Source organism: Neopsephotus bourkii, unplaced genomic scaffold, assembly GCF_033783945.1.
Source record: "Neopsephotus bourkii isolate Nb327-2 ecotype Australia unplaced genomic scaffold, CSIRO-AGI_Nbou_v1 NB_124, whole genome shotgun sequence".
NCBI classification, from domain to species: Eukaryota; Metazoa; Chordata; class Aves; order Psittaciformes; family Psittacidae; genus Neopsephotus; species Neopsephotus bourkii.
Window position 1 is genome coordinate 85,074 of NW_026900641.1, and position 26,921 is coordinate 111,994.

The window sequence follows — 26,921 nt, forward strand, 5'->3', positions numbered from 1 at the left end:
GTGAGGGACAGCACAGAGCATGGCAGGGCTGTACCTGAGCCACCTGCCCCACAGACAGTGAGGGACAGCACAGAGCATGGCAGGGCTGTACCTGAGCCACCTGCCCCACAGACAGTGAGGGACAGCACAGAGCATGGCAGGGCTGTACCTGAGCCACCTGCCCCACAGACAGTGAGGGACAGCACAGAGCATGGCAGGGCTGTACCTGAGCCACCTGCCCCAGCCCCACAGACAGTGAGGGACAGCACAGAGCATGGCAGGGCTGTACCTGAGCCACCTGCCCCACAGACAGTGAGGGACAGCACAGAGCATGGCAGGGCTGTACCTGAGCCACCTGCCCCACAGACAGTGAGGACAGCACAGAGCATGGCAGGGCTGTACCTGAGCCACCTGCCCCACAGACAGTGAGGGACAGCACAGAGCATGGCAGGGCTGCACCTGAGCCACCTGCCCCACAGACAGTGAGGGACAGCACAGAGCATGGCAGGGCTGTACCTGAGCCACCTGCCCCACAGACAGTGAGGGACAGCACAGAGCATGGCAGGGCTGTACCTGAGCCACCTGCCCCACAGACAGTGAGGGACAGCACAGAGCATGGCAGGGCTGCACCAGCCACCTGCCCCACAGACAGTGAGGGACAGCACAGAGCATGGCAGGGCTGTACCTGAGCCACCTGCCCCACAGACAGTGAGGGACAGCACAGAGCATGGCAGGGCTGTACCTGAGCCACCTGCCCCACAGACAGTGAGGGACAGCACAGAGCATGGCAGGGCTGCACCTGAGCCACCTGCCCCAGCCCCACAGACAGTGAGGGACAGCACAGAGCATGGCAGGGCTGTACCTGAGCCACCTGCCCCACAGACAGTGAGGGACAGCACAGAGCATGGCAGGGCTGTACCTGAGCCACCTGCCCCACAGACAGTGAGGGACAGCACAGAGCATGGCAGGGCTGCACCTGAGCCACCTGCCCCACAGACAGTGAGGGACAGCACAGAGCATGGCAGGGCTGTACCTGAGCCACCTGCCCACAGACAGTGAGGACAGCACAGAGCATGGCAGGGCTGTACCTGAGCCACCTGCCCCACAGACAGTGAGGGACAGCACAGAGCATGGCAGGGCTGTACCTGAGCCACCTGCCCACAGACAGAGGGACAGCACAGCATGGCAGGGCTGTACCTGAGCCACCTGCCCCACAGACAGTGAGGGACAGCACAGAGCATGGCAGGGCTGCACCTGAGCCACCTGCCCCACAGACAGTGAGGGACAGCACAGAGCATGGCAGGGCTGTACCTGAGCCACCTGCCCCAGCCCCACAGACAGTGAGGGACAGCACAGAGCATGGCAGGGCTGCACCTGAGCCACCTGCCCCAGCCCCACAGACAGTGAGGGACAGCACAGAGCATGGCAGGGCTGCACCTGAGCCACCTGCCCCACAGACAGTGAGGGACAGCACAGAGCATGGCAGGGCTGCACCTGAGCCACCTGCCCCACAGACAGTGAGGGACAGCACAGAGCATGGCAGGGCCAGGGAAGGAGAAACAAGCCATGCAGAGGTGGGACCTTCCCCCAGCCCCTCTTCTCTGCACCCCAGGGAGGACAGGCAGGACCTGCAACAGCCCCTGCCCAGTTACCCCTTGCCAGTCCTGCCCAGTGACCCACATCCTCAACAGAGCAGAGGCAGCACCTCCAACATACCCTCAGCACCCTCCTGCCCTGCAGTGCAAGGGAACGCCCGAGGGGGAAGCTGAAAGCACAAGGACAAGCAGCAGCACCCCACTCCCTGTACGGGGTGTTTGCCCCCAGCCCTGCTGCAGCTCCCAGAGGAAGCACCACGAAGCAGGCTCCCTGCTCCACTGCGGAGCCCTGACAGCAGCAGCCTGGGCAGGAAGCAGTCCGGGGAAGTGGAGCCACCTGAGTTCCCATCCTCACTCCTGCTCCACTGCAGAGCCCTGACAGCAGCAGCCTGGGCAGGAAGCAGTCTGGGGAAGTGGAGCCACCTGAGTTCCCGTCCTCACTCCTGCTCCACTGCAGAGCCCTGACAGCAGCAGCCTGGGCAGGAAGCAGTTTGGGGAAGTGGAGCCACCTGAGTTCCCATCCTCACTCCTGCTCCACTGCAGAGCCCTGACAGCAGCAGCCTGGGCAGGAAGCAGTTTGGGGAAGTGGAGCCACCTGAGTTCCCATCCTCACTCCTGCTCCACTGCAGAGCCCTGACAGCAGCAGCCTGGGCAGGAAGCAGTCCGGGGAAGTGGAGCCACCTGAGTTCCCATCCTCACTCCTGCTCCACTGCGGAGCCCTGACAGCAGCAGCCTGGGCAGGAAGCAGTCCGGGGAAGTGGAGCCACCTGAGTTCCCATCCTCACTCCTGCTCCACTGCAGAGCCCTGACAGCAGCAGCCTGGGCAGGAAGCAGTCTGGGGAAGTGGAGCCACCTGAGTTCCCATCCTCACTCCTGCTCCACTGCAGAGCCCTGACAGCAGCAGCCTGGGCAGGAAGCAGTTTGGGGAAGTGGAGCCACCTGAGTTCCCATCCTCACTCCTGCTCCACTGTGGAGCCCTGACAGCAGCAGCCTGGGCAGGAAGCAGTCCGGGGAAGTGGAGCCACCTGAGTTCCCATCCTCACTCCTGCTCCACTGCAGAGCCCTGACAGCAGCAGCCTGGGCAGGAAGCAGTCTGGGGAAGTGGAGCCACCTGAGTTCCCATCCTCACTCCTGCTCCACTGCAGAGCCCTGACAGCAGCAGCCTGGGCAGGAAGCAGTCTGGGGAAGTGGAGCCACCTGAGTTCCCATCCTCACTCCTGCTCCACTGTGGAGCCCTGACAGCAGCAGCCTGGGCAGGAAGCAGTCCGGGGAAGTGGAGCCACCTGAGTTCCCGTCCTCCATCCTCCATCCCCCTGCCCCAGCAGCCTTGGCTGTGGGAGCAGACACCTGACCCCATGGATGTTGCTGAGACCTCAGCTATGTCCTCAGGTTACCTGTGTTCTGGCTCCATGCTGGATATCATTCCTGGGGTAACAGCTCTGGGATGCCATGCTTGGTGCTTACCTGGTAGTGTTCTCTGCCACTGCAAGTGGAAACTACCTGAAACTGCCAGCTGCTACAGCGACTGGAATAGGGGCTGTGTGGTTATTGAGCAACCTCCTTGTGCTTACCACACTGAAAGTGCTCTAAAATGCATGGTAGTCGCTTTAACACGTGGCACAGGAGCAAGCTCCAGAGCAGGGTAAGGCAGTTTCCTCAGCCTCCGTGGACCAAGGGCTCTGCTGCTTCCAGAACAGCCTCACTTTCCCCCCTTAACGACCCTCTGACAGCTGCTGTCCTAAGACAGACACCCACAGGGGAAGCTACCTGGGCACCCAGCTTCCTGCCACAGGCACTGGGTCAGATGTGGGGAACGGCAGAGCCGAGCTCTCACTATTGCGCAGTGCAGCACCATCTCCCTGGCTGCTCCTGGTACCCAGAGCCATGTCCCTGAGAACTGCCTCATGGAGCCAGAGCCAGACCTGCTGCAGAGCCAGGGCAAGGCATCCTCAGAGAAGTTCTCCGTTCCCATGTGTCCCGTACTCCATCCTGCTGTGGGACTGTGGGGACCAACAGTCCAGTACCTGTACAAGCCCACGCAGGGTCCAAAGAGAGGTCACGTCATTGCTACACCAGCACCGGTGCAGTCAGCACTGCAGGCTTGTGCCTGGTCTTGGGCTAACTTGGAGGAGTGGTGCTACATCAGAAAAACACCAGGAGGAGCAAAGATGAGAAGGAGCAGTGCGGTGTGGGGCAGCGGGCTTGGGGCCCTGCCGCTGTGTGGGGTGGAAGTGGAACACAGCAGAGCCTGATGTGAGCCCCAAAGGCAGTGAAGATCCCACTGAAGCTGGGGCCTCCTGAGGACTTCTCTGAGAGGGAGCACAGGGTCTGCTCAGACACCAGGTATGGGCAGGCTGGATCCATGGGCCAAGGCCAACTGTATGAGGTTCAACAAGGCAAAGTGCCGGGTCCTGCACTTGGGCCACAACAACCCCATGGAATGCTCCAGGAGTGGGGAAGAGTGGCTGGAAACTGTTCATGGGAAAGGACCTGGGGATGCTGATTGACAGAGCTGAACGTGAGCAGCTTGTGCCCAGGCAGTCCCCAGCATCCTGGCCTGGATCAGCACCAGTGCAGCAGCAGGGCCAGGGCAGGGATTGTGCCCCTGCACTGGGCACTGGTGAGGCCGCACCTCGGATCCTGTGCTCAGCTCTGGGCCCCTCACTGCAAGAGAGACATTGAGGGGCTGGAGCGGGGCCAGAGAAGGGAATGGAGCTGGTGCAGGGCCTGGAGCCCAAGGGTGATGGGGAAGGGCTGAGGGACCTGGGGGGTTCAGATGGAGAAGAGAAGGCTCAGGGGGGACCTCCAACTGCCTGAGAGGAGGATGGAGCCAGGAGGGGCTGGGCTCTGCTCCCAAGGAACAAGGGATGGGACAAGAGGAACCGGCCTCAAGCTGCACCAGGGCAGGTTTAGATGGAGCTGAGGAGCAATTCCTGCCCCAGAGGGTGCTCAGGCATTGGAACAGGCTGCCCAGGGCAGGGCTGCAGGCACCGGCCCTGCAAGGGTTCACACCCTGTGGAGACGAGGCCTCAGTGCCATGGGGCAGTGGTGGCCTTGGCAGTGCTGGGGAGCAGTTGCACTGGATGCTCCTGGAGCTCTTTCCCAACCTAGTGGAGTTGGGATTCTGGGATGCTGTGGCAGACACCCCAGCCTGGCTGGCTGCATTGCTGAGCCCCCTGCTGCAGCCTGCAGAGCACATGCAGTCTGGGACATGAGGCACACCTTGAGCTGTGAGGAAAATGAACCCAAAAGTGCTCATGGACGCCTGCACTGAATTTTCCACTCTTGGCCATTTTTAAACCAAGTCTGGATATTTTTCTAGGAACTTTGCAGGAAGCCAGTGCAGAGCAGCCCCAGGCTCTGTATTTAGCACCCATCCCAAATGATGGATCCACATCTGGTTTTACTGTAGCTTACTTAGGAGGCTCCTGACAGTTTACTGAGCCATAAGAGGGAGATGTCTAAATGCCAAGCTGTCCGTGGCAGAGCCCAGGAAAACCTCCATTCAGGATTGCACAAGGCCTGCTTCTTCAGTAGGTGAAAGCAGGAGTCAAAGCTCTGAGCCTGAATGGAGCCCTTAGAGCATCCTCACCACTGACCCCTCTGAGCATCCCGCAGGCTAAGGCTGGCTCCTCCCAGGAGGAGCTGTGAGAGAAGAAAGGAGAGAAGGAGCAGGCTGCACCTGGGAACATGGCATCTGCATGAGCTTGCAGGGTCAGCATGCAGATACGAGATGCAGGCAGAGCAGTGGGGTCACCTCATCTCCACAGCACACCTCAAAGCTCACAGCACCACCACGTCTGCACCAGGCACAATGTGCATGTCGTGTTTCTGCCCAAGACTATGGGATGCGCAGCTGCAGGCCCGTGTGTCTGGAGCAGGAGTGTTCACAAAGCACAAGTGCAGGGAGACTCACTGCACTGGATGAAAACGTCTTATGTCATGTAGGATGGTGCTGATGCCTGAGCCCACCACTCTCTTCCAGTGATGGGGCTCAGAGGGTGCTCCATGAGGCAGGGAGCACAGTGACCCTGGTGACCCTGATATCTAGAGTCCGGATGTTCCTGTTCATAGACCCAGCCAGGCGAGGAGTGAGAAGGAAGCCACGGTGAACTGTTCCTATGGTTCACAGAGCAAGTCCAGAGGAGGGCATGGAGCTGCTGCGAGGGCTGGAGCAGCTCATCTCTGGAGCCAGGCTGAGAGAGCTGGGCTGGGGCAGCCTGGAGAAGAGAAGGCTCCTGAAGGGGAGACCTGAGAGCAGCTCCAGTGCCTAAAGGGGCTGCAGGAAAGCTGGAGAGGGGCTTGGGACAAGGGCCTGTAGGGCCAGGCCAAGGGGAATGGCTTGAACCTGCCCGAGGGGAGACTGAGATCAGCTCCTAGGCAGAAGCTCTTCCCTGTGAGGGTGCTGAGGCGCTGGCACAGGGTGCCCAGAGAAGCTGTGGCTGCCCCATCCCTGGCAGTGCTCAAGGCCAGGTTGGACACAGGGGCTTGGAGCAAGCTGCTCCAGTGGAAGGGGTCCATGCCCGTGGCAGGGGGTCGGAACTGAATAAGCTTCAAGGTTCCTTCCAACATAAACCATTCTAGGATTCTATGGTTACATCCTCTATTGAATATTTACTTCTAATCACTGCTACTACACCTGAGTCTGATTGTGTCCTTGTAAGACCACAGCGTGGTTGTTCTCAGAAACCTTCTGTACTGATACTGAGGGGTGGACCAGGCAACCCACACGCTTCCTGGATAAAGCTGCTGCGTTGTCAGTGTTTTCTGGCCTGTACCTTCCTGTTCTATTCTGTAAGATCCCATTCCCCAACGGGAAATCCTTTGCCATGAGGGGATAAAGGCTGCATGAATGCATCCTGCTATTGCATATGGGACAGCAATCAACTCCTTGGTGTTGGAGAAGGAGAGTGAATCTACAGACCATCCTGCTCACGTGCCAGACGAGGACGCACAGGGCAGTGTAGGGCCAGTACTCCTGCCTGCCTTTTGGCCCTGTTAAGATGTGCTTGGCTGCAAGCATGGTATTTCTCTGGAACCTGCTGCAGCTGTGCACAGCACATGGAGCATTACTCTCCCTCTATGCCTTTTCTTCTCATTCTACCTCCCGCGTGCTCCTGGCATAGTCTGGCCTTCACAGAGCCTCACACAGAGCCCACCCAGCCCAGGGCAGCACTGGTGTCCCCTATCACTGCACACTGTGTGAGCCATGACCAGGTCTGGCCTGCAACAGGCTGCTGCACCTCTGCCATGTATCCTGGCAAACCTCATCCCTACCTGCCTTTTGTGTCCTACACAGCTTCCTCATGCCCCATGACTCCTCATGCAGATGGCCCCATGGGCACTAGGGCCTTTCTCTTATCACCCCTAGTGAAAGGTCCATCCCCCCCTGCATTGCCAGGCTCCTCCACCGCTCCCTATACAGGGGACCCCTGGCCATAGAGTGGTGCCCCACCGTTCTGCTGTGCCTGTGCAGAGCCAGGTCCTGGAGAGCATGGCCTGGGCTTGAGGCACTCGGGCACTGCTCACACCGGCTCTCCCCTTGCAGGGCAGCAGCGAGGCAGCACAGCGTGGCCTCAGCCTGCAAGCAGTGCCCTGGGCTGGGGCCAGCCGGAGATGGGGATTCTCCAACAGTGCAGGGTCAACTAAAACGTGGAATTCCTGGCTTCAGGGCACAGTGATAGCGAATTGTACAGACTCAGAAAGCAACCGCCTGTGTTCACAGAGAAAAACTGCTGAAGGCTTTAAACTGAACAGCAGCAATGCTGGGCCAGGAAACCCCTGAGTTCAAGCTGCCAAGGAGGCAGCAGAACCTGAGAGGAGCCTCTGGATCATAGACCCTGGGCCTTACAAACAATTCCAACTTCCCAGGCCAGGCAGGGTGACACACAGCTGCATCTGCTGTTCACGAACAAGGCTGAGAATGCAATAATCATTGGGCTGTTGTGACCATGAAGTAGTAGTGCTCAGGATCCTGGACCTCAAGCAAGACTTCAGCTTCTACAGGGAACAGGTAGGTGGGAGGGATCCCATGGGAGGCAGCTCTGAAGGCCAAGGGAGCTCAGGAAACAAGGCTTCAGGACAGGACACTGCAGCAGAAGAACAGTCTATCCCAGTACTCAGGAAAAAAGACGTTAACAGCAGATGGCCTTGGCTAAGCAGGGACCTCAGGGATGAGCTGTAATGCAAAAAGGCAGCATATGGGAGGTGGGCAGAGAGGCACACTGCAAAGCAGGGATTTATAAACATTGCCCCAGGCTTGCAGGGATGCTATCAGGAATGTCAACTTTCAAGTGGGGTTGAGACTTGCAAGGAAAATTGAGGGTGCTAAGAAGAGCCTCTATCACTGCACTGGTGGTAAAAGGCTGAAGTGCCCATTTCAGAATGCAGTGGGTGATTTAGTGACAACAGACACAGGTAAGACTGAGACACTTGATGCCTCCTCTACCTCAGTCTTCACCAAGGTCTGCCAGGCCTCCCTGCTTTTAGAAAGGGTTCACAGAACTCCCAGACAGGGATGAAGATTGAGTCAGGACTTCTTGACTGAATTTCATCCCTGTGAATCCATGGGACCCAACAGGCTGCATCAACTGATGCTGACAGAAATGGACTCCAAGGGCGGCTCTTCCGAATTATGGTGGAGGTCACAGGAGATCCCTGACAACTGGATGAAAGCAAATACTGCACCCCCCCTTCAGAAAAAGCCAGCAGGATGATCTACACTCTTGTCAGCCACACATTGGTCCCTGGGAGAATCATAGTCTTCTTGGAGCACGTTTTTGGCCACATGGAGGAGCCTGGGAGGGGAACAGCCAGCACATATTGACCATCCTTCTTGCCTTCTGTGGTGCAGTGATGGGGTCTGTGCTTGAAGGAATTACGGCTGGGGGTCACAACTGCCCTGACTTTTAGAAGGGTTTCGACACCTTCTCCAACAATGCTCCTATCCAAGGGTGGGTAAAGCCCAGGTTGCAGGGTTGGGCTCACAAAGTGGGGGTTCATGAGCTGTGCTCTGCCTGGCAGTGGGTGACAAGTGCAGCAGCACAGGGACCAGCCCGAGGACTCTCCTGCTTCACACCTTCAGCAATAAGCCAGTGCAGGAACAGAGTGCCCATTCGTGGAGGGTAGAGACGGAGCCAGCCTGGAGGGGAAGTGGCTAACACGCTCAAGGGCAGGGTTGGGCAGGTGGGAGGAACAGCCTGAGAGGACCTGCAAGGAACTCAGTGAGGACAATGCTGAGCTCTGCTCTGGGAAGCAGAACACTCCTGCACCAGGGCAGGATGTGCTCATCCTGTTCCCTTACCCTCTCCTGCAGCACTGCCTTGGCTTCATTGCTCCCCTGCACTAAGCCCAGGCTGATCCCTAGCACTTCCTGACTTTCTGCCTTGGGTGTTTTCACAGTCCCAGCATGTGCAGGGTCTCTCTTTCATACAACTCTTTGCACTCCTGCATCCTAGCAAGTGTGCTTGTGCTGGCACAGACTGAGTTCCCAGGTGATACACAGCCAAAGGGAGAAAACACTCATTTAGGAAGGAGAAAGAAGCATGAGTCAATCCCTTTCCCAAGGGCCATGAGACACCCACTGTATTTGGATCCACTGTATCTGGAACAAGTTTATATTAAGGCAAAAGACAGCAGTGGCCAGCAGGATCCTGTGCCCTTCATGTTAATATTTCAGTCCTAGTTTATACTTGAGTCCTAAACAGACAGGTCAGCAATTTGAAGGTTACTGGGAAATAGGCTGTATGTTTGATTCTTGTTGTTTCCTCCTTAAGTCAGACAAGGAAAGTAAGAGAATACAAGAAAGAGAAAGTGACACACTGCAGCAGCACGAACCAAGAGCTTGGATGCAAAGGAAATCCTGATGGAGGGGAATTAAGATTTTGCTTACTACATAGAAGAAGCAAGAGCACGCAGAGGCAGGGGGAAGCCAGGGAGGATATGCCACTTCAGTGTGAGGGATAGCCTGAACCAGAAGTGGTTCACATCCTGGTGCTGCTGAGGGAAGCAGATAACCTGAGATCCAGTTGGAGGGCAGGGGCTGGAGGCTGATTCCAGTATCAGAAACCAGCAGCATCCTTAGGAAAAAGCTGTATTTCACTGAGGCATCGCCAACAATGTTTAGTACAGGCAGTTGTTCAGCAGCGCTGCAGCAGGCCCCAGAGCAGGACAGGGACAGGGGACAAAGGCACTCAAATGCTGGCCGCTGCTGGGTGGGCAGTGAGCCCTTACAGACAATCCCAGCGGGATGTTTTGCACATTTGGAGCCTCTCTACAGCTACCGCAGTTGTCTGCAACCACTAGAAGAAGGCTGAGGATGTTCTCAAGTCTATATCCATGAGAAACAGTGAATACTGAGAGCTATGATTAGCCAGATACAGTAAACTTAGGAGTGTGAATGCTTGTATATACAAGGCAGGAGCATGCTAACTGAAACACACACCAAAGTGCAAAATGTTAAATTCAAATAGCTACAGTTTGGCACAATCACCATCTATGCTCCAGGGAGGAGAGTTGGGAAAGACCTAAGGATGAGAAGCAGAAGGAAAAGGGACAGGACAGTAAATGCAAAAGGAACTGCACAGTGCAGAGGTAGCATAAAGCTGGGAAACACTACAGTTGGTTTTACTTTAAAAATCATAGAATCATAAAACAATTTGGGTTGGACCTTTAGAGCTCATCTAGTCCATCACCTCTGCAATGAATGGGGACATCTTCAACCAGATCAGGTGGCTGATGTCAAGTCAGGGAAAGAAACTGGGTTAAAGTAAGACAAAATCTATTATTCCTTCCTACACTGGGTGCAGATGAAATGGCATGTGCCCCTTGGGAGCCAAGACCATGTCAAGGAACCCAAGGGATGAACCTGATGCTGTGTTTTGAAGATTTGTCTTTGATAGGTATAGAAGATGCTGCTACCACAGGTTGGGGGGAGGGCTCAGGGAATACACCTGGGACATTTTCTGCTGAAGTCACTAACTGATCACTGAAACAACATGAAAACATGTCTGTCTGCATTCAGTTCCCAGCTGGGTTTGGATCTAGCAGGGGATGTCAAAGTCAAAAAGAAGGGCTTCTCTACATCCTAGGTAACAAAAAGAAGGCTAGGGAAGTTGTAGGCCCACAGCCAAAGGAGATGGGGGACACAGGACACTTAAAAGACTGGAGTACTTAATGCCTTCCTTCCCTCAGACTTTACTAGTCAGTCTGGGCTCCAGGAATCCCAGAGGCTGAGGCAAGGAAGATGCTTCCTTGGTTGAAGAGGATCAGGTCAGCGAATTCTCAGGCAAACTGGACATAAATAAGTCCATGGACCCCGATGAGATGCACCCAGGAGTGCAAAGGGAGCTGGCAGATGTCATTGCAAGGCCACTCACAAGAATCTTCACTCAAACGTAACGCTTGGGAGAAGTGCCTGAAGACTGCAGGAAAGTAAATGTCACTCCTATCTTCAAGAAGGGCAAGCAGGAGGACCCAGGTAACGACAGACCAGTCAGCCTCACCTTCGTCAGGGAACATGAGGGAAAAGCTAACCCTGGAAACCGTTCACATGCACATGGACAAGAAAATCATCAAGAGTAGACTACATGGCTTCACCCAAGGCTGAACTTGATAAATGACTGGCCTGGAAGATGAAGGAAAAGCAGTGGCTATTGTCTACCTGGACTTCAGTAAGGCCTTTGATACTGACTCCTATCAGCTACTCACAGATAATGAAGGAGCTGGATGAGCAGACTATGGGCTGGACTGAAAACTGGCTGGATGGCCTGGCCCAGAGAATGGTGATCAGCAGCACAGGATCTGCTTGGAGGCCAGCAGCTAGATGGGTAGCCCAGGGCTCAACACTGCGTCCAGTCCTGTTTAACATCCCATCAGTGATCTGCATGATGGGCCAGAGTGCCCCCTCAGCACATTTGCTGATGACACCAAACTGCAAGGAGGGAACTGCAGGGTTGTGCTGCCATCCCGAGCAACAGTGAACGAGGCTAACAGGAACCTCGTGGAGTTCAGCAAGGGGAACTGCAAATCCTGCACCTGGGGAGGAACCAACCCAGGCAAGAGTCCATGCTGGGGCCACCAAGTGAGAAAGCAGCTTGGCAGGAAAGGGCCTGGGCGTCCTGGTGGACACCAAGTCAAAGACGAGCCAGGAGTGTGGCCCTGCTACAAAGAAGGTGAATGGACTCCTGGAGGACTGCTGCCAGGAGGCTGGAGGAGGTGAACCTTCCTTCTGCTCAGCACTGGGGAGGCCACAGATGGAGTGCTGGGTCCAGTGTTGGGCTCCCCAGTACAGGAGAGAGATGGACATACTGAAGAGAGTCCAGTGAAAGGTTACCAAGGTGATGAAGGGACTGGAGCATTTCTGCTGTGAGGAGAGGCTGAGAGATCTGGGACTGTTCAGACTGGAGAAGAGAAGGCTAGGGGAGGAATATCATCCATACATGAAAGAAGACAGCCAGAGGACAGAGCCAAGCTATTCCCAGCGCAACAGGCACAAACTGGAACCCAGGAGTTTCCCTCTGAACATCACAAAGCCCTTTTTCACTGTGCAGGTGACCAAGCTCTGGCAAAGGTTGCCCAGAGAGGTGGTGGAATCTCCATCCTTGGAGGTACTGAAGAGCTCTCTGGGCATGGTTCTGGGCAGCCATCCCTGGACAGTCCTGCTTTAGCAGGAGGGGTTGTACTAGATTCCCTCAAAAGGTCCCTTCCAAACTCAACCATTCTGTGATCTCCAGCCAAAGGCCCTCCTGAACCTCCCAGTTGCCCATTTAGCTACAATCCTTCTGAGAGCTGATCTGTAGCACAGCCCAGGCAGCAAAGTGCAGCAGCATCTGCCTGTCCTTTCTTCCCTGCAGGTTTGGTGAGAAGACTTCACTTGTGTACCCTGTACCTACTAGGAGCACCCGGGCAGAAGAGCACCTCATGGGAGTGCTGCCGCCAAAACAGAGTAGAAGGGGATGACAAAGAGCAGCAAAGATGGCTCAGGGTTAGGCAGAAAGAAACCAGAGCACCAGGCTTGGGAGCTACGGCTGCTGTGAGAGAAGGAGCCAAGTGTGCCTCTCCCCACTGCATGGAGAACTGGGAGGACAGAGGTAGGCATCAAGGCCTTGTTATTTCACACCCTCCTCCGAGTCCCCTGCCAGGACAGGAGGAACAAGTGGAGCCAAGGCACCACAAAGCTCGTTCCTTCCCCAGGGATGGGGATGGATGGAGAAGCACAGCCCCACTCCGGGGTCCTCAGCTGTACAAGTCAAGGCTTCTTATCCCCACAGACTTATCCCCGTCTGGAGAAAAGCACCAGAGCCCTTCGAGCCCTAGCAAACCTTTGTGCTCCCAGCCTCACTGCTGACCCACGTGCCCCCCACACAGCCCATGGTGTGGGGAGGGACCGAGGGCTTCCCAGCAGCTTGGGCCTCCTCGTTCTGGCTGCGCTCCCCACCTCCAGCGCGCGCAGTCAGCAGCAGGGAGCGCATCTGGAGCCCGGCCCTGGCTGGGTCTCTGCTACGCACATGTTACGCTGTGGCTTTGGCAAACATCTGGCTCCGGGCTCCCGCCCCTCCGAGTGACGGCTCTCGGTGGGAGAGGAGGGGAGGCTGGCGCCAGTGTGGTCAGCGCTCCCACGCACGGCTCCCTCCCTCCCCTGCGCGTGTGCCAGGCTCCTGCCCGCCCAGCCCTGGCACCGCCGCTCACCCGCGAGGCGCAGCCGGGAGGGGCCGCGGCTATTTCGGGAGCTGCCCCCGGCCTCCAGCACGCCCTGGCCTCGGGGGAGCGAGCGGGGTCAGGGCTCGGCCCCGGCCACGTCCCGCACGCGCGGCCGAGGCGAGGGTCGGACCCTCCGCGTCCGCGGGGAGCCCTCGGCGCTGCCGGCTCCGAAAGCGCAGCGGCCGCAGGGCGGGGTAAGGGCAGCGCCACGGCCGCGAACCGGCAGGGGCAGGGCTGCCACAGCCACACAGAGCACGGGGTGGAGAACGGGGGCAGCCTCTGGCCGCCAGCACTGCTTGCGGATGGGGAGAAGCCTCCGTTTTCCAGAGGAGGGGCAGCAGTTTAATCACAGCCGTTGGCAGGGAGGCAGGGCTGTGGAGGGTGAGCCTGGGAACCGGGCTGCAGGAGCCTGGGAGTGAGCGCTGCGCCGGGAGTCCTGGAGCCGCTGAGCCGAGGGGCAGTGAGGCACAGAAGGGCAGGGAGCAAGGCTCAGACACGGGCACTGTGGGCAGCAGGGCAGTGGAATGGGAGCTGCCCGGCACTGGGACACGCAGCAGAGTGTGCTGGACCTGGGGAGCTGAGCAGGGCAGAAACCTGGGCCTCCACAGAGGAAGAGTCCTCAAGGTGGGGGCTTGAGTAGGGCAGCAGCAGAGCAGGGTGGGAAGTGACGGGGTCCGGCCATGGTGTCCTGCCGGGCACTGTTGCCAAGGACTCCGGACCGGGGTGTTGGGCTGGGGTTGGCTGTGCAGAGCTCATGGAGCAGATCTACCCCATGAGATGGATGCGCTGAGCAAGACACACGGATGAGAGCGGGGCTCAGGGAAGCAGGAGGTGGCGCTTGCCAGGGAGGGTGCCCAGGGACAGGGAGCAGGAGGAGGCCAGAGTGTCCGTGTAGGTGAGCAAGGACTGGGGGAGGAAGAGGAGCTCCAAGGCCTGGCGCTGGAGCAGAGGTGAGGGAGAAGGGGCAGCTGTGAGGGGGCCGGGGCTGGCGCAGAGGAAGGAGGGAGCCATGGAGGGGCTGAGGGGAGGAGCGGAGCATGGGGGGAGCGGAGCGTGAGGGGCTGGGGCCTCTCGGCTGCAGTGGAAAAGCTGCTGCAGCTCCAGGGGAAATGCTACTTGAATTAATCATGGCGCTGGCTGCTGTGCCAAGCCCAGGAGGAGGCTGCTGGCAGCGCGAGGAAATAACTTTCACAGGAATTTGGAACAAATGCAGCTCTTCTGGCAGTAAGAGCAGCATCACCTCCCCCACAGCCTCCCCACGGCCCAGCGGCTCCCCCGAGCTCCCCAGCAGGCTCACCCCTGGCTCCCCGCTTGTTTCTGAGGAGGGGGAGCTCTGATGGATGTTGTGCAAAGGCCTGAAGATAGGTTAGTGCTGAATCCCTCCTCCCAAGGAAACGAATGCACATAGTAACGTCCTCCCCACCTCTTGCCACTCTCGGGCAACAAAGTCGGTCAGTGTTAGTCCTCTCGCTGCCCCAGTCCCCCATGTGTAGCTATTCCTGTGTCCTCTCACATCTGCCCCCTCCAGTACCAAACCCCAGTGCATCAGGATTATCTGTCAAGACTCACTAATACAGTGGATGTGGCCCAGTGTAGCCTACAGCACTTCATGCAGGTCTTCCTATCCGGGGCATAGCCCAAGAGGCTGTCCCAGTGCTGTGCATGCGGGCAGCCAGTCCCACAGAACCACAGCTTGGTACTTGAGCTTCAAAACTCACCAGGCACACCCTAACAACACCAGGAGTCTATGGTAGGTGTGTTGCTTGTGCCCCAACAACTGTGTGTATGGATGTGGGGGAAATACGTAAACCCTGGTTCCAAAGTCATTAATATTGGATCTGTGCAAAAATCAATAATCCACCATCTCATCTCATTCACATTTCTGTCAAATCAGCCTTGCTTACAACATGGGTTTGCACAGCTCTTTGTGCTTTATGCCACCTGCCAGAGAACACTTGATTTAGCATGAAAAGGTAGAAAGGCCCAGAAAGGTGGTTATCTATCTGACCATGCATGCAGCTGAGTGGTACAAAGTCTCCAAGTTTAAAACAAATGTAAGGCAGCACCTGAATGTACACCAGAACACTGCTCCACATCATGTAACCATAGCGTTAGAATGTAGTCTGGTGAGTCCATTAGCTCACGGCCACAGAGAGAAGAGAGTCAGTGACCCCGGGAAAGCCAGTGGCTATCCCTTGCTCCTGTTCTCTGCTGATGTGATGTTCGCCAGCTCCCTGGGCATCTTCTCCACCGGTTTTCCTCTCTCATCTCAGACTCAAACTGTGTGTTTGCTATTTCCTTTGCTTAGTGCTCATCCAGAGTCTGCTACCGTGGGACCTGGCCCGTGATAAACACGAGTAATAAATAAAGATGTTATGAGATTCTTTTTCGTTCTCAGGCCAGCAGCATGCTCTGCTTGTCTCTCTTCACACACCAAAGAGTGACCTGGCAGAGAGGAGGGGGTTTGCAAGGGAGCAGGAGACTTGCAGTGTTCCTCAAGTCTCTCTGGTCATCCACATGGACTCCCTGTTTCCCCACTGTTCTGCCCTGCTCAGGAGAGCAGACATCACCCTCTCAATATAGACCTGGTCCTCCCAGGGTTTTGTGCTTAAAACCACGGCAGATGGAGAACTGAACCATTGGGTTCTGTGCTCACCTTGGAGGCTGTCCTGTGTCCTGCACACCACGCTGCCAGGACCTGCCCGTGGCCTAAGCTCTCATGACCGTCATGTGGGTCTTTAGCCCCCCAGGGCAGAATGAGCCTTGATGCCTACATGCCACAGACAGATGGAGTCAAGTGGGCACATTGCACACGAGCTCTGGGGTGGCTGGCACAGCTGACATGGGTGACCCCATGGGACGTGGTGCTGGCTGCTGGCCCTGCGAACCCTGACAGCACCTCCAAGCCCCCCTGTTCAGGGCAACAGAGGTGCACTTTAAGGGTTGGACCTGATGGTTTTAAAGGTCCTTCCCAGCCTGGTTGAGTCTGTGCTTGTGTGACTGGGGCTGAGGGGCGGCCACCCTGGGCACACGTGCTGCGAGACGGGGGCTCCCTGCGCCGGCTCTGCCCAGCTCCCCGGGCTGGCTCGCTCCTGCTGCGGCCCAGTGCCGAGCCGGCAGCCTCCCAGCCTCCTTTCCCATCCTCTCACGTTTCCCGGCTCAGAGGAAGCAGCAGCAGATGTGTGAGCTGTTTGCTTTGTGCCGAGGCCACGCGGGAGTTACCTGCGCTCAGCCCAGGCGCGCCGCTTCCAAAGGAAACACAGGGGCTGAGCCAAGAGCAAAGCCTCAGTCACCACCGGGCCAGCACCTTCCCTGCCCGGCTCCAGCCTCACCGTGGCCAGGCAGCTGCCGGTGCCATCCTCGTGGCCCCGCACCGCGCCGGCTCCTCGGCGGGCTGCGCTCTGCCTCCCCTGCTCGCTCGCAGCCAGGAGCCCAGCCGCCATCTCCGATTGCATTTCCAGAACGGCTTCCCAGCCGGCAAGCGGCACTGCGCAGGAAGGCACGGAGAAGGAGAGAGAGGGGGGCTCCCTTCGGGGGCTGCCGCAGCCGAGACATCCCTGCACACGCCTGGGGCCTCCGTGCTTCCCCACTAAACCCACCCCTCACCCCTTCCCCAGCGCTGCTCCTGGCCCTCTCCCTGTCTCTGTCCCCCCCACCTCAGACATCTGCACTGGTGCCCTACACAGACCAAACCCGCATCCTTCCCCACCCAAATCTGCCTCCTCATCTCTCACCCACTGCTTCTGCCCAGACTTCCCCCCAGTCCCATCCTCTACCCCGCAGATCTGCCCCATCCTGCCCTCACCCCTGCCCCATGTTCCCTCTCTAGTCTGGCCTTTGCTCCCACCCAGTTCCTTCTTCCCCCACACTCCTATCCCATGCCCTGCATTCACCCATCCCACAAGCCCCTCCCCAGCACTCCTGTCCCATCCCATCAGTGCCCTCCATTGACACCCCGTATGTGCCCCACACTCACCAGCTCACCATGCCCCAGCAGTGCACCCACAGCACCCCCACAGACTGGTTTGTCTCACCAGCTCCCCTTCCTCCTCCAGGCCCATCTCCCTCAACGGGCTGCAGGACCTCCTCTTGCCTTGTCTCAAGGATCCCTGCTCCCCCACAAGGATCCCTCCTCCTGGCCCCATAGGCGCTGCTCACCACTGGGCCCCAGGGCTCCTCATGGCCCCAGACACACACCCAGCACCCCAGCACCCCACACACAAGTGCCCAAACCTCACCGCTGCCTGGCCCAGCGGGCAGCCTGGGGGTGCCTGGGCTGCACCACTGCAGTGCCTCCCAGGCCAGCCCCAAGCCCCGTGCCCAGCCCGGCTGCATCCCTGCCTCCAGCAGCCCCTGCGCCGGGGCCCGCACTGCCACTGGAACGGTGAATGCAGGGAACAGACCAGAGACAGCTACAGATGGCATCACTGGCACAGCTCAGGGCCACAGAACCTGCGGAGGGGCAGGACCTCTCCAGGCTGTGCCTCAGACCACAGAGCTGATGCAGCCCGTGCCTCACCTCGGATCCTTAAACAGGGGAAGTTCAGATTAGATCTAAGGCAGAAGCCCTTCCCTGTGAGGGTGCTGAGGCGCTGGCACAGGGTGCCCAGAGAAGCTGTGGCTGCCCCATCCCTGGCAGTGCTCAAGGCCAGGTTGGACACAGGGGCTTGGAGCAAGCTGCTCCAGTGGAAGGGGTCCCTGCCCGGGGCAGGGGTTGGGAATGGAGGAGCTTTAAGGTCCTTTCCTAATTCCATCCCTCAGGTCCTGTTTCCAATGTAATGTAACAGTACCAGCTGTGCAGAAACAATGCCAGTGCTCACAACCAGCCTTACAAACACTGATGAACCTGGGCTGTGACCTCACAGGGTGGAGAGAGAACACAGCAGCTTCCCAGAGGTCTCGCCCATATTCCTGAGCACCATTTTGAGTGGCCTGGCTTGCAAGGCAGCTCCACTTGTGCAAGCCAGGCCTGGCGCAGTGAGCCCCAGCCTTAGCTGAGGTCACCCCCGTGCTTTGCACAAAGGACACCCTTGAGGTGTGCCCAGAGCATCAGTGATGCTGCTCAGTACTCGCATGCAGAAGGGGTGTAACAGTGCTCTGCTCCATTCCTGAGCACACGGATCTCTGTTCCAGCATCCCTCATGCAACTGTTGCCCATCTAAGCCATGACAACTGCACCAAGGAGCCTTCAGTGGCCGGTCCCCCATCCCAAGCCTGTCGCAGCCCTGGCAGTGCTCTCCTCAAGCTCAGCTCCTGACAGTTGCACCTACCTGTAAGAAGCAGGTCCCAACAGGGGTGTTCTCCTTCAGGGACATGTTGTAGAAGTTACTCCTGAACACTGGCTCGTTGTCATTGACATCCTGGAGGGCCACACGCACCACAGCCGAGGAGGACAGGGGAGGGCTTCCCCTGTCTGTGGCCAGCACTGTCAGCTGAGGCTGAGGATCCTTCTCGTAATCCAGTGGGGCAGCAGTAGTGATGATCCCTGTGGCAGGGTCAATGGCAAACCAGCTGGAGTGGACATCCTGGCCATGCACAATACTGTACCGCACCTCCCCATTGGGACCCTGGTCCTTGTCACGAGCGGTCACCTGCAGCACAAAACTGCCTGGGTACACAACCTCGGGGATGCTCTGTTTGTACTCCTGCTGGTCAAAGAGCGGAGGGTTGTCATTGATATCCATCACTTGCAGCACAAAGGCTGATTCTGCCCGGAGAGGAGGAGTTCCTGAGTCAGTAGCTGTCACTCGCAAATCGTAGGAGTCTCTTTCTTCCCGATCCAGAAGCTGGTCCACACAGATCAGGTAGATGATGTTGTCCTTGGTAGTGAGGGCAAACTTGCCATCCCCTCCCTCCAGTGTGACATTGACATTGGAGTACTCGCCATAGTCTGGGTCAGAAACAGAGATGCGTGCCACATACTGGCCGGGCTGGGCTCCCTCGGAGATCTGTGGGGAGCCATCCTCACTCAGGAAGATGATAGTCATGGTGGGCTGGTTGTCATTGTAGTCACGCACATGAATAGTGACAAAGGCTGTAGTGACCTCAGGATGAACAGCCTTGTCCCTTGCCTGTACCACCAGCTCATGCACCTTCCTTACTTCGTAGTCCAGACCCTTGTTGAGCTTGATGACTCCAGTCCGGGAGTCAATGGTGAAGTACTGGTCAGGATCGCTCTGCCGACGGTTGATCTCATAAATCACATCCCCGTTGTCACCTTCATCTGCATCAGAGGCAAAGACCTGCAGGATGCTGCTGCCAGGTTTCAGATTCTCCGAGATGAGAGTGTGATAGCGGCTCTGGTTAAAGGTAGGAGCATTGTCATTGATGTCCTGGATGGACACATCCAGCGTCATCTGGGTGCTCCGGGGAGGAGAGCCACCATCGTAGGCTTCCAACAGCAGCGAATACGAGGAACGGTTCTCCCGATCCAAGATGTTGCTGACTACCAGGTCCAAATAAAGGACCCCATTTGGTCCTCGACGTGTCTCCAGGCGGAAGGCCTGCCCCACATTGTCTCCCTTAATCACATAGCCCTGTGTATTGAGTAGGCCGCTGTCAGCATCAAAGGCTGGGTCCAAGGGAAATCTGCTGCCAATGGGTGTGTGCTCTGGGATCTGGAAGGTGCTGTGTTGTCTGGGAAAGGCTGGAGCATGGTCATTGATGTCATTCACTTGGATGTTCACTTCTACTGTGATGCCCTCTGGGGTTACAGCAATGAAGCTGTAGCGGTCTCGAGTCTCTCGGTCTAAGACACGAGCTGTTTTGATGATACCGGTGTTCTCATCTATCCCCAGATCAGTGGTGACACCACTGCCCTCCTGCGCAGAGATGAAATACATGTAGACACTGGTTCCCGGAGGCAGGCCAGCACTGATGTCCCCAATGATGGTGCCGGCTGGCTGCTCCTCATCTATTTGTAGATCCAGGGTGCCCAGGACAGCAGAGCCCTTCCCTGCTCTCAGGCCTCCAAGAATTAGCAGCTCCAGCAGAAGCATGGCTGACCCCTTCATCTGTTCCATTGCTAGTGACTTGCAGAGCAGAGGGTGGCTTGATCTCCTTTAATCCTGCATGGAATGCAGACCAGAGGATGCTGGTTAAGAAGGAGCAGCAAAGGAAGGACAGGGATAAAAACAGTGGGGAGGGAAAGCTTCTCACGTACGTGCCACCCCACTGCTCTGGATCACCCACCCCTTGCAAGGACTGAACGTGAGCAGAAGGTGCCCAGAGTGATGGCCTGGGACAACACCAGGTCAGACCTGGTCAGCCAAGTAGGTCATACCTGAAGGCTGCTGCGGTTAGCAGCTGGAACCCCAGCACACAGGCTGCTCTTCCCAGACACCTGCCCTCTGGCAACACTGGGCAGGGTGTTCCTGTGCCTTTAACAGCTGAATGCTCCCTGTGAGGCTGAAGCTGCCTTCCAGGGGACAGAGATCTGGGGACAAACAGCAGCCCTAGCACCTCTCCACCCCCAAAAAAGCTGGTCTCAAGGTGGGAGAAAGCTCAACAAGCAACCGTGTTGAGACAACCCCCAACCACCACCAGTAACATGCCTTTCAGGACCACAGATCCACACGCCAAGAAAACCATGAGGGGCAAATCTGGTGTCCCTGGGAGGTAGCAGCTAAACTGGAGCGGGCTTACTTCCAGTGAGCAATAAATCAGAGTGGCTGTATTGCAGAGGATGTATCCACAACTGGGAATGCCCAGGACAAAATCAGACAGGGCCCATTGTCTGGCCCGGCACAGATATCTGTGGATGCCCTGAGCGGGTACCATGGAGGGTGGTGGCACTGCAGCAGGAACGCAGCAGCTGCTCTGGATCCCTCCCGGTCCCACACCCTCCACTGCTCACTCTCCTCCTTTGTCTCCTTCTCGCTGCTCCTGGCTCGTTCTGGCTCCTTCCCTTCATTTCCCCCTGCCGTAGCTTCATTTCACTGCAGCAGTGGGGGAGGGACGAGCAGAGAGAAGCAGCTCCCTGCAGCCACCCCACTGCTGGACACGCTGGGTACACTCCTAATGCTCCCAGGCTGTCAGCCCCGGGGCTCTGCCCACCCTCCCCGAGAGCAGCACCAGGGATCCGCTGAGGAACACCAGCCCCAGCGCTGCTTCCAGCTCCCGGTAAGCGAGGCTCAGTGGTCTGCGGGGATGGCGGCAGCATGAGCTCACACTTGGACTCTCTTGAAAGTGTTTGCTGCTGGTCCCATAACCACACTCAGGAGGCGCTCATGGCAGAGGCAGGACGGCAGAAACCTCCCTGTCTTGGAGGATGGAGGTGGCTGACATTGCCTATTTTGGGGACTGAGATTGTCAGCCCTTGATCAAAAGAACCCTATAGCACTGTTAACCCTTTCCAGGGGATGCAGGATGGTTATGCCTGGGCTCTCTTTCCTACCCCAGGTCAGCTGCTTCCATCGGCTTTCCCCGTGGAAATCCTGGGTTAGTGACTGAAAGAAAAAGTACTACAAAGTGTTTTCTACATTACCGAGGTGTTTGTTTGCTTCAGTGGGCATCCAGTGCCTGAGGTCTATGGCAAGTGAGAGCACAGACTCTTCTTGTACCTGGCATGTATGAATACTCCCTATCTCTCAGGAGCAGAAGTCAAAAGAAGGTACTTCTACCACCGTGGGCTGTGAGGGGGGGGTCTGCACTAGCTCAGTGGCCCCAGCCAGGTCTGTGTCTCTGTTGGAATCAGTTAAATGTCCCCAGCTGGAAGGGTAACAGCACACATCCAGAACATGTAGTGCTGGGGAATGGGGTCCAAGTTCACTTCTGTGATGAGACTGCACCACCCTAACTGCGCCCTAGCTGCTCAGGTCACAGGGAGGTGCAGGACAGAGGGTTTAAAGCCTTGACAGAAGGTCAGACAAAAACTAAATTCAAAGGAGAGTAGAAAAGCAGCTAGAGGGGCAAGGCTCCCTGTGGCAATCTCAGTTGCTGAGGACAGGATGAAGCTGAAAGGTTTTGGGCAGTGCCTGGAACGAATCAGGGCACAGGTATGGGGAAACCCCCACGTGGTTTGGTTAGTGATGTGGCTCTTGAGAAGCAGAAGGGAGTGCAGCAAGAAGGGCTTTCCACAGAGCTGCTGCCGGGGAGGGGAGAAACCTGAAAAGTTTGATGTGGGGAGTGTGAGAAACAGCTGAGAGCACTGTGGCAACAGGGATTTGAAATGAGGGTCCTTGGGGTAGGGGACCAGTGACATGTGTTCAAGGCCATGTTGGAAGGGGCTTGGAGCAACCTGCTCTAGTGGCAGGTGTCCCTGCCTGTGGCAGGGGGTTGGAACGGGAGGAGCTTTGAGGTCCCTTCCAACCCAAACCAGTCTGTGAATCTGTGATAAAAGTCCGTGTAAACTTCTCCATTTCCATCCTCCCCAGACACAGGTAGGTTGTTTCAGAGCATAGCTACCTCTCTGCTAAAAGATGCAACTGCCAGGGTTGCAGCCACTGGTGGCAGCCCCCTGCTCCTGTGAAGGCTGCAGGCTGGGGTCACAAAGGAAGGCAGCAGTGACCTCAGTGAATGCAGAGTCACCACATCCCAACAGCTGCTTCCAATTAGCAGAGAGCTCAGCGCTGGCTGAAGTGGTCCAGGCCCAGGCTGTGTAATGTGAGCGGGCGGCCCCATCCTCGCTGTCCCTCCCACCACCGGCACCGAGCCTCTGCGTCAGCAATGGCAGCAGAACCCTCTGAAGAAAACTGCTGGTGCCAGATCCTGTCCAGAGAGGTGCCTGGGCTCCACAGCCAAGGTAAGGAAGTTGACAAGAACGGCAGCTGAAATAGCATGAGTTGCACCATCAGCATCTCCCAGCCTAGAGCTGATGGTCTGGGGCACCAGGAGAGCCCAGCCCGCACCAGGGCACCAGGAGAGCCCAGCCTGCACCGGGGCACCAGGAGAGCCCAGCCCGCACCGGGGCACCAGGAGAGCCCAGCCCGCACCGGGGCACCAGGAGAGCCCAGCCCGCACCGGGGCACCAGGAGAGCCCAGCCCGCACCAGGGCACCAGGAGAGCCCAGCCCGCACCGGGGCACCAGGAGAGCCCAGCCCGCACTTAGCACACAAACCACACATGGGAAAACAAAAAAAATGATAAGTCTGGAATCACAGAGGGCCCAGCGTGCATCCCTGCCTGCCAGTGGCACCTCTCATCTCATGGCAGCCCTAGCAGGCCCACAGTGGCCCCAGAAGAGAAGCTGGAAAGACGGCACCCACTGTGCATGCCACAAACAGATGTCAGAGTGCTTGCTGTGCAAAAGCTCCATCAAAGCTGCAGATGCTGCTGATGCCGTATCCAAAGTCTCACATGAGAGGCCATGAGTCATGTAATGATGTTTTTTTGAGACTCCAGTCCAGTTGAAGGATGCAGAAGCCCATTTAATCTTTGCTGAGCACCAGTTACTGACCTGGAACATGCTTTTCTCTTGTACGTTCACAGAGCTCTCTCTCTCAAGAATTTCTCATTATCGCCTCTCAGAGCCAGCCACAGCCCAGGCTTGCCAGCAGTGCAGCCTTAGGCTAACAACTCTTCTTGAGCCTTTACTGTCTGCCACTACTTAGAGATACCATTTCCACGCCTCCTGGCCCTTCCACCACCACCCACCTGGGCCTTCAGGACCAGCACCCTATTGTTCACTTCCAGCCCAGCCACATGGCCTCGTTTCCCTCTGATACCAGTTCTGAACAGTGACCAGCCTTCCATGAGGTGACCATGCTCTCAGTTAAGCTCCACTGCATACCTGTGCATCCCATTTCTGTGCCACACCAGAGCTTCCTGCCTGCTGTCCTGCCTCTGGAAACACTCCCCCCTCAAAGGACACTAATCAACTCTCCTCACGCATTAGCCAGTTCCCACATTCCGGCCCACACGCATCTGATCTGGCCCCTGCCACACCATGTGCCCATCGCAGAGGTGCCGCAGGGCAGTGTCTGCGCCGTGTCCACGGGTGCCCCAGGCTCTCAGGCGTCTCCCACCCTCACAGCTCCTGGACCTCTCTCTCCCCCACGGCCCCCCGGCGCCTGGGGCTCCCCGCACCGCCGAGGGCTTCCCAGCGGCCCCAGGCACAGCCCTGTCCCGGGCACTTCGCCATCCCCGACGTTGTGCTCAGTGAGCTCTCGGTGCCGCAGCTCTGCAAGCCCCGGTTCCCTCCGCTCGGGTCCACGGAGCCCGCCTGGCGCCTCCGCGGCTCCTCCGAGCTCCCGTCCAGTGGCAGCGCTTCCCCTGCGGCCACCTCCGCGGCAGCACCGCTCCCGCACTCTCCCCGTCCCGCTCCTCCTCTGCCAGCGCCGGCCCCGCTGCCGTCGCCCCGCGGGCGAGGCCGGTCCGGCCGCGGAGCCCTGGTGCTGCGCCGCCGCGGGCGCGCCCCCCCGCCCCCCCGCTCCATTGTCTGCGCTGCGGAGGCAGAACAAAGCGCCCGGTCCCGCTCCTGGTCGTGGTTCGGTCCCGGTGCCGGTCCCGGTCCCAGTCCCGGGCCTCGGCCCCGTCTCGGTCCCGGTCCCGCCCGGTCCAGCTCGGCCCGCCTTGCGGCGATTCCGCTGTGCGGAACACAGGGCGAGGGCGCGGGGCAGCCGGGGGCGATCGGTGCCCGGCGCTGGCACTTACACCGCGCGTCCCGCGCTGGCTGCGCTCACATCCCGCAGAATCCGGCTCCGCCAACACGTCCCGCAGCCGCTCCGGTACCCCGGTGCTCCGGTGCCGCGGTCGCTTCGATACCGCTGGCCGCTCCGGTACCCCCAGCGCTGCCGAGCGCTCCTTTGCCGCGGCCACCCCGCTGTGTCGGTGCTACCCGGTGCCGCAGCCACCCCGGTCGCCCCGCGGAGCTCTCGGTGGCGGGTCGGCGCTGGCTCGGCGCGGAGGCTCCTGCTGAAACCCGACCCAGCGCCGCCCTCAGCCCCCCGCTCCCCCCGCTCCCCCCATCCCCGCCCCGCCACCGGAGCGCGCCGGCGGAGCGCGGCCTCCGAGCGGCTCCGCGCTGGGATCCGGGGCGATGGGGTCCCGTGGCGGGACACGAAGGGTCCGGGGAGCAGCGTCGGGGAGAACGGCTGGAGCCGGGGTAAAGAGGGATGGGGAAGAAGAAACGGGCGCCGGGAGCCCGGGGAAATGGGAAGGGATAGGCAGGAGCGAGGGCAGGGCAGTGTTGGGATGGTACAGGGCAAGAAGAAGGCTGGGCAGGAGATGGAGGGAGGCTGTGCGTGACACTGGGGGCACTGGGGACCAGCCCCAGTGAGAGGCACAGCCCATTCTCTGCTCTCTGTTCCTTCCTATGCAGAGAGCCCAGAGTCCAAGTATCTGTAACCTGTAACATGCCGGCACCTTGGCTCACATCAGGGCATCTAATGTCCGTGTGGAAGGTACTATCTCATCTGTAGTGCCTGCATTGGAAGTGGTTGGGTCTCACCAGTCTATGATGAGTCAAAACCAAGACTCTGGTGAGTGATTGTCGAGGCTTCTTCACCAGTGGCTTCTGCTTGGCTCAGCCTGGCTGCTTGAACAGCCAGGCCAGGTCCCAGAAGGACTGGTGTGTGGGTTGGGGGCCACTGCCTCCAGGACAATAATCACTGCTGGACCTTCTTTTATTCTACCTTCTTAGTAGAGAAGCTGCCAGTGACTACTGGCTCTGACAGTCCATTGCTAAGATTTTGTGCTATAAAGGCCACAGCTCAATCTGCTTCTTCAGGAAAATGTCTAGGTTCTTCCACCAGTGACAATCAATTCAAACAGAGAATATGGACAGGCTGGACCAATGGGCCAAGGCCAGTGGTATGGAAGTAAGGTAAGGCAAAGTGCCGGGTCCTGAACAACCCCATGAAATGCTCCAGGAGTGGGGAAGAGTGGCTGGAAAACTGCTCATGGAAAAGGACCTATGCTGGAGTGCTGATTGACAGAGCTGAACATGAGCAGCTTGTGCCCAGGCAGCCAGGAAGCCCCCAGCATCCTGGCCTGGATCAGCATCAGTGCGGCAGCAGGGTCAGGGCAGCAACTGTGCCCCTGCACTGGGCACTGGTGAGGCTGCACCTCGGATCCTGAGTTCAGCTCTGAGCCCCTCACTGCAAGAGAGACATTGAGGGGCTGGAGAGGGGCCAGAGAAGGGCAGCGGAGCTGGTGCAGGGCCTGGAGCCCAAGTGTGATGAGGAATGGCTGAGGGACATGGCAGGGGGATTGGCCTGGAGACAAGGGGGCTCAGGGGAGATGTATTGCAACCTGTCAATACTTAAATGTGGCTTATAAGAAAGATGGGCAGGACTATTTAATAGGGCCTGTAGCGACAGGATAAGGGATAATGGTTTTAAACTAAAGGAGAATAGATTCAGACTAGATATAATGAAGAATTCTTTTACAGTGAGGGTGGGTTACAGGGTGCCCAGAGAAGCTGTGGCTGCCCCATCCCTGGCAGTGTTCAAGGCCAGGTTGGATGTGGCTCAGAACAATCTGATCTGGTTCAAGATGTCTCTGCTTGTTGTGGGTGCTTAGACTAGATGACCTTTAAAGGTCCCCTCAACCTTCCAATTTATAAACTGAGGATGTATGGGCTGAAGGAACAGAGCAGTAGGTAAAAAATGGCTGCACCTCTGGGCTGAAAGGGTAGTGATCAGTGACTCAATATGGAGCTGATGCCTGCAAGCCAGGAAAGCACAGCAGACATTGAGCTGTGAGCCA

At 57.9% G+C, this 26,921-nt stretch overlaps 1 protein-coding gene across 1 annotated transcript in view; it reads right to left on the minus strand.

Annotated features, from left to right (window-relative positions):
* Window positions 1–25,005, minus strand: part of DCHS1 (dachsous cadherin-related 1) — a 53,964-nt gene extending 28,959 nt beyond the window's left edge. Inside the window, exons 1-2 of the mRNA XM_061366418.1 lie at window positions 24,867–25,005; window positions 18,545–20,341 (exon numbers count right to left, since the gene is read on the minus strand). Coding sequence (XP_061222402.1) covers window positions 18,545–20,296 — 1,752 coding nt within the window. The 5' untranslated portion in view covers window positions 20,297–20,341; window positions 24,867–25,005. The remainder of the gene's footprint in view (window positions 1–18,544; window positions 20,342–24,866) is intronic.
* Between the last annotated feature and the right edge of the window lie 1,916 nt (window positions 25,006–26,921).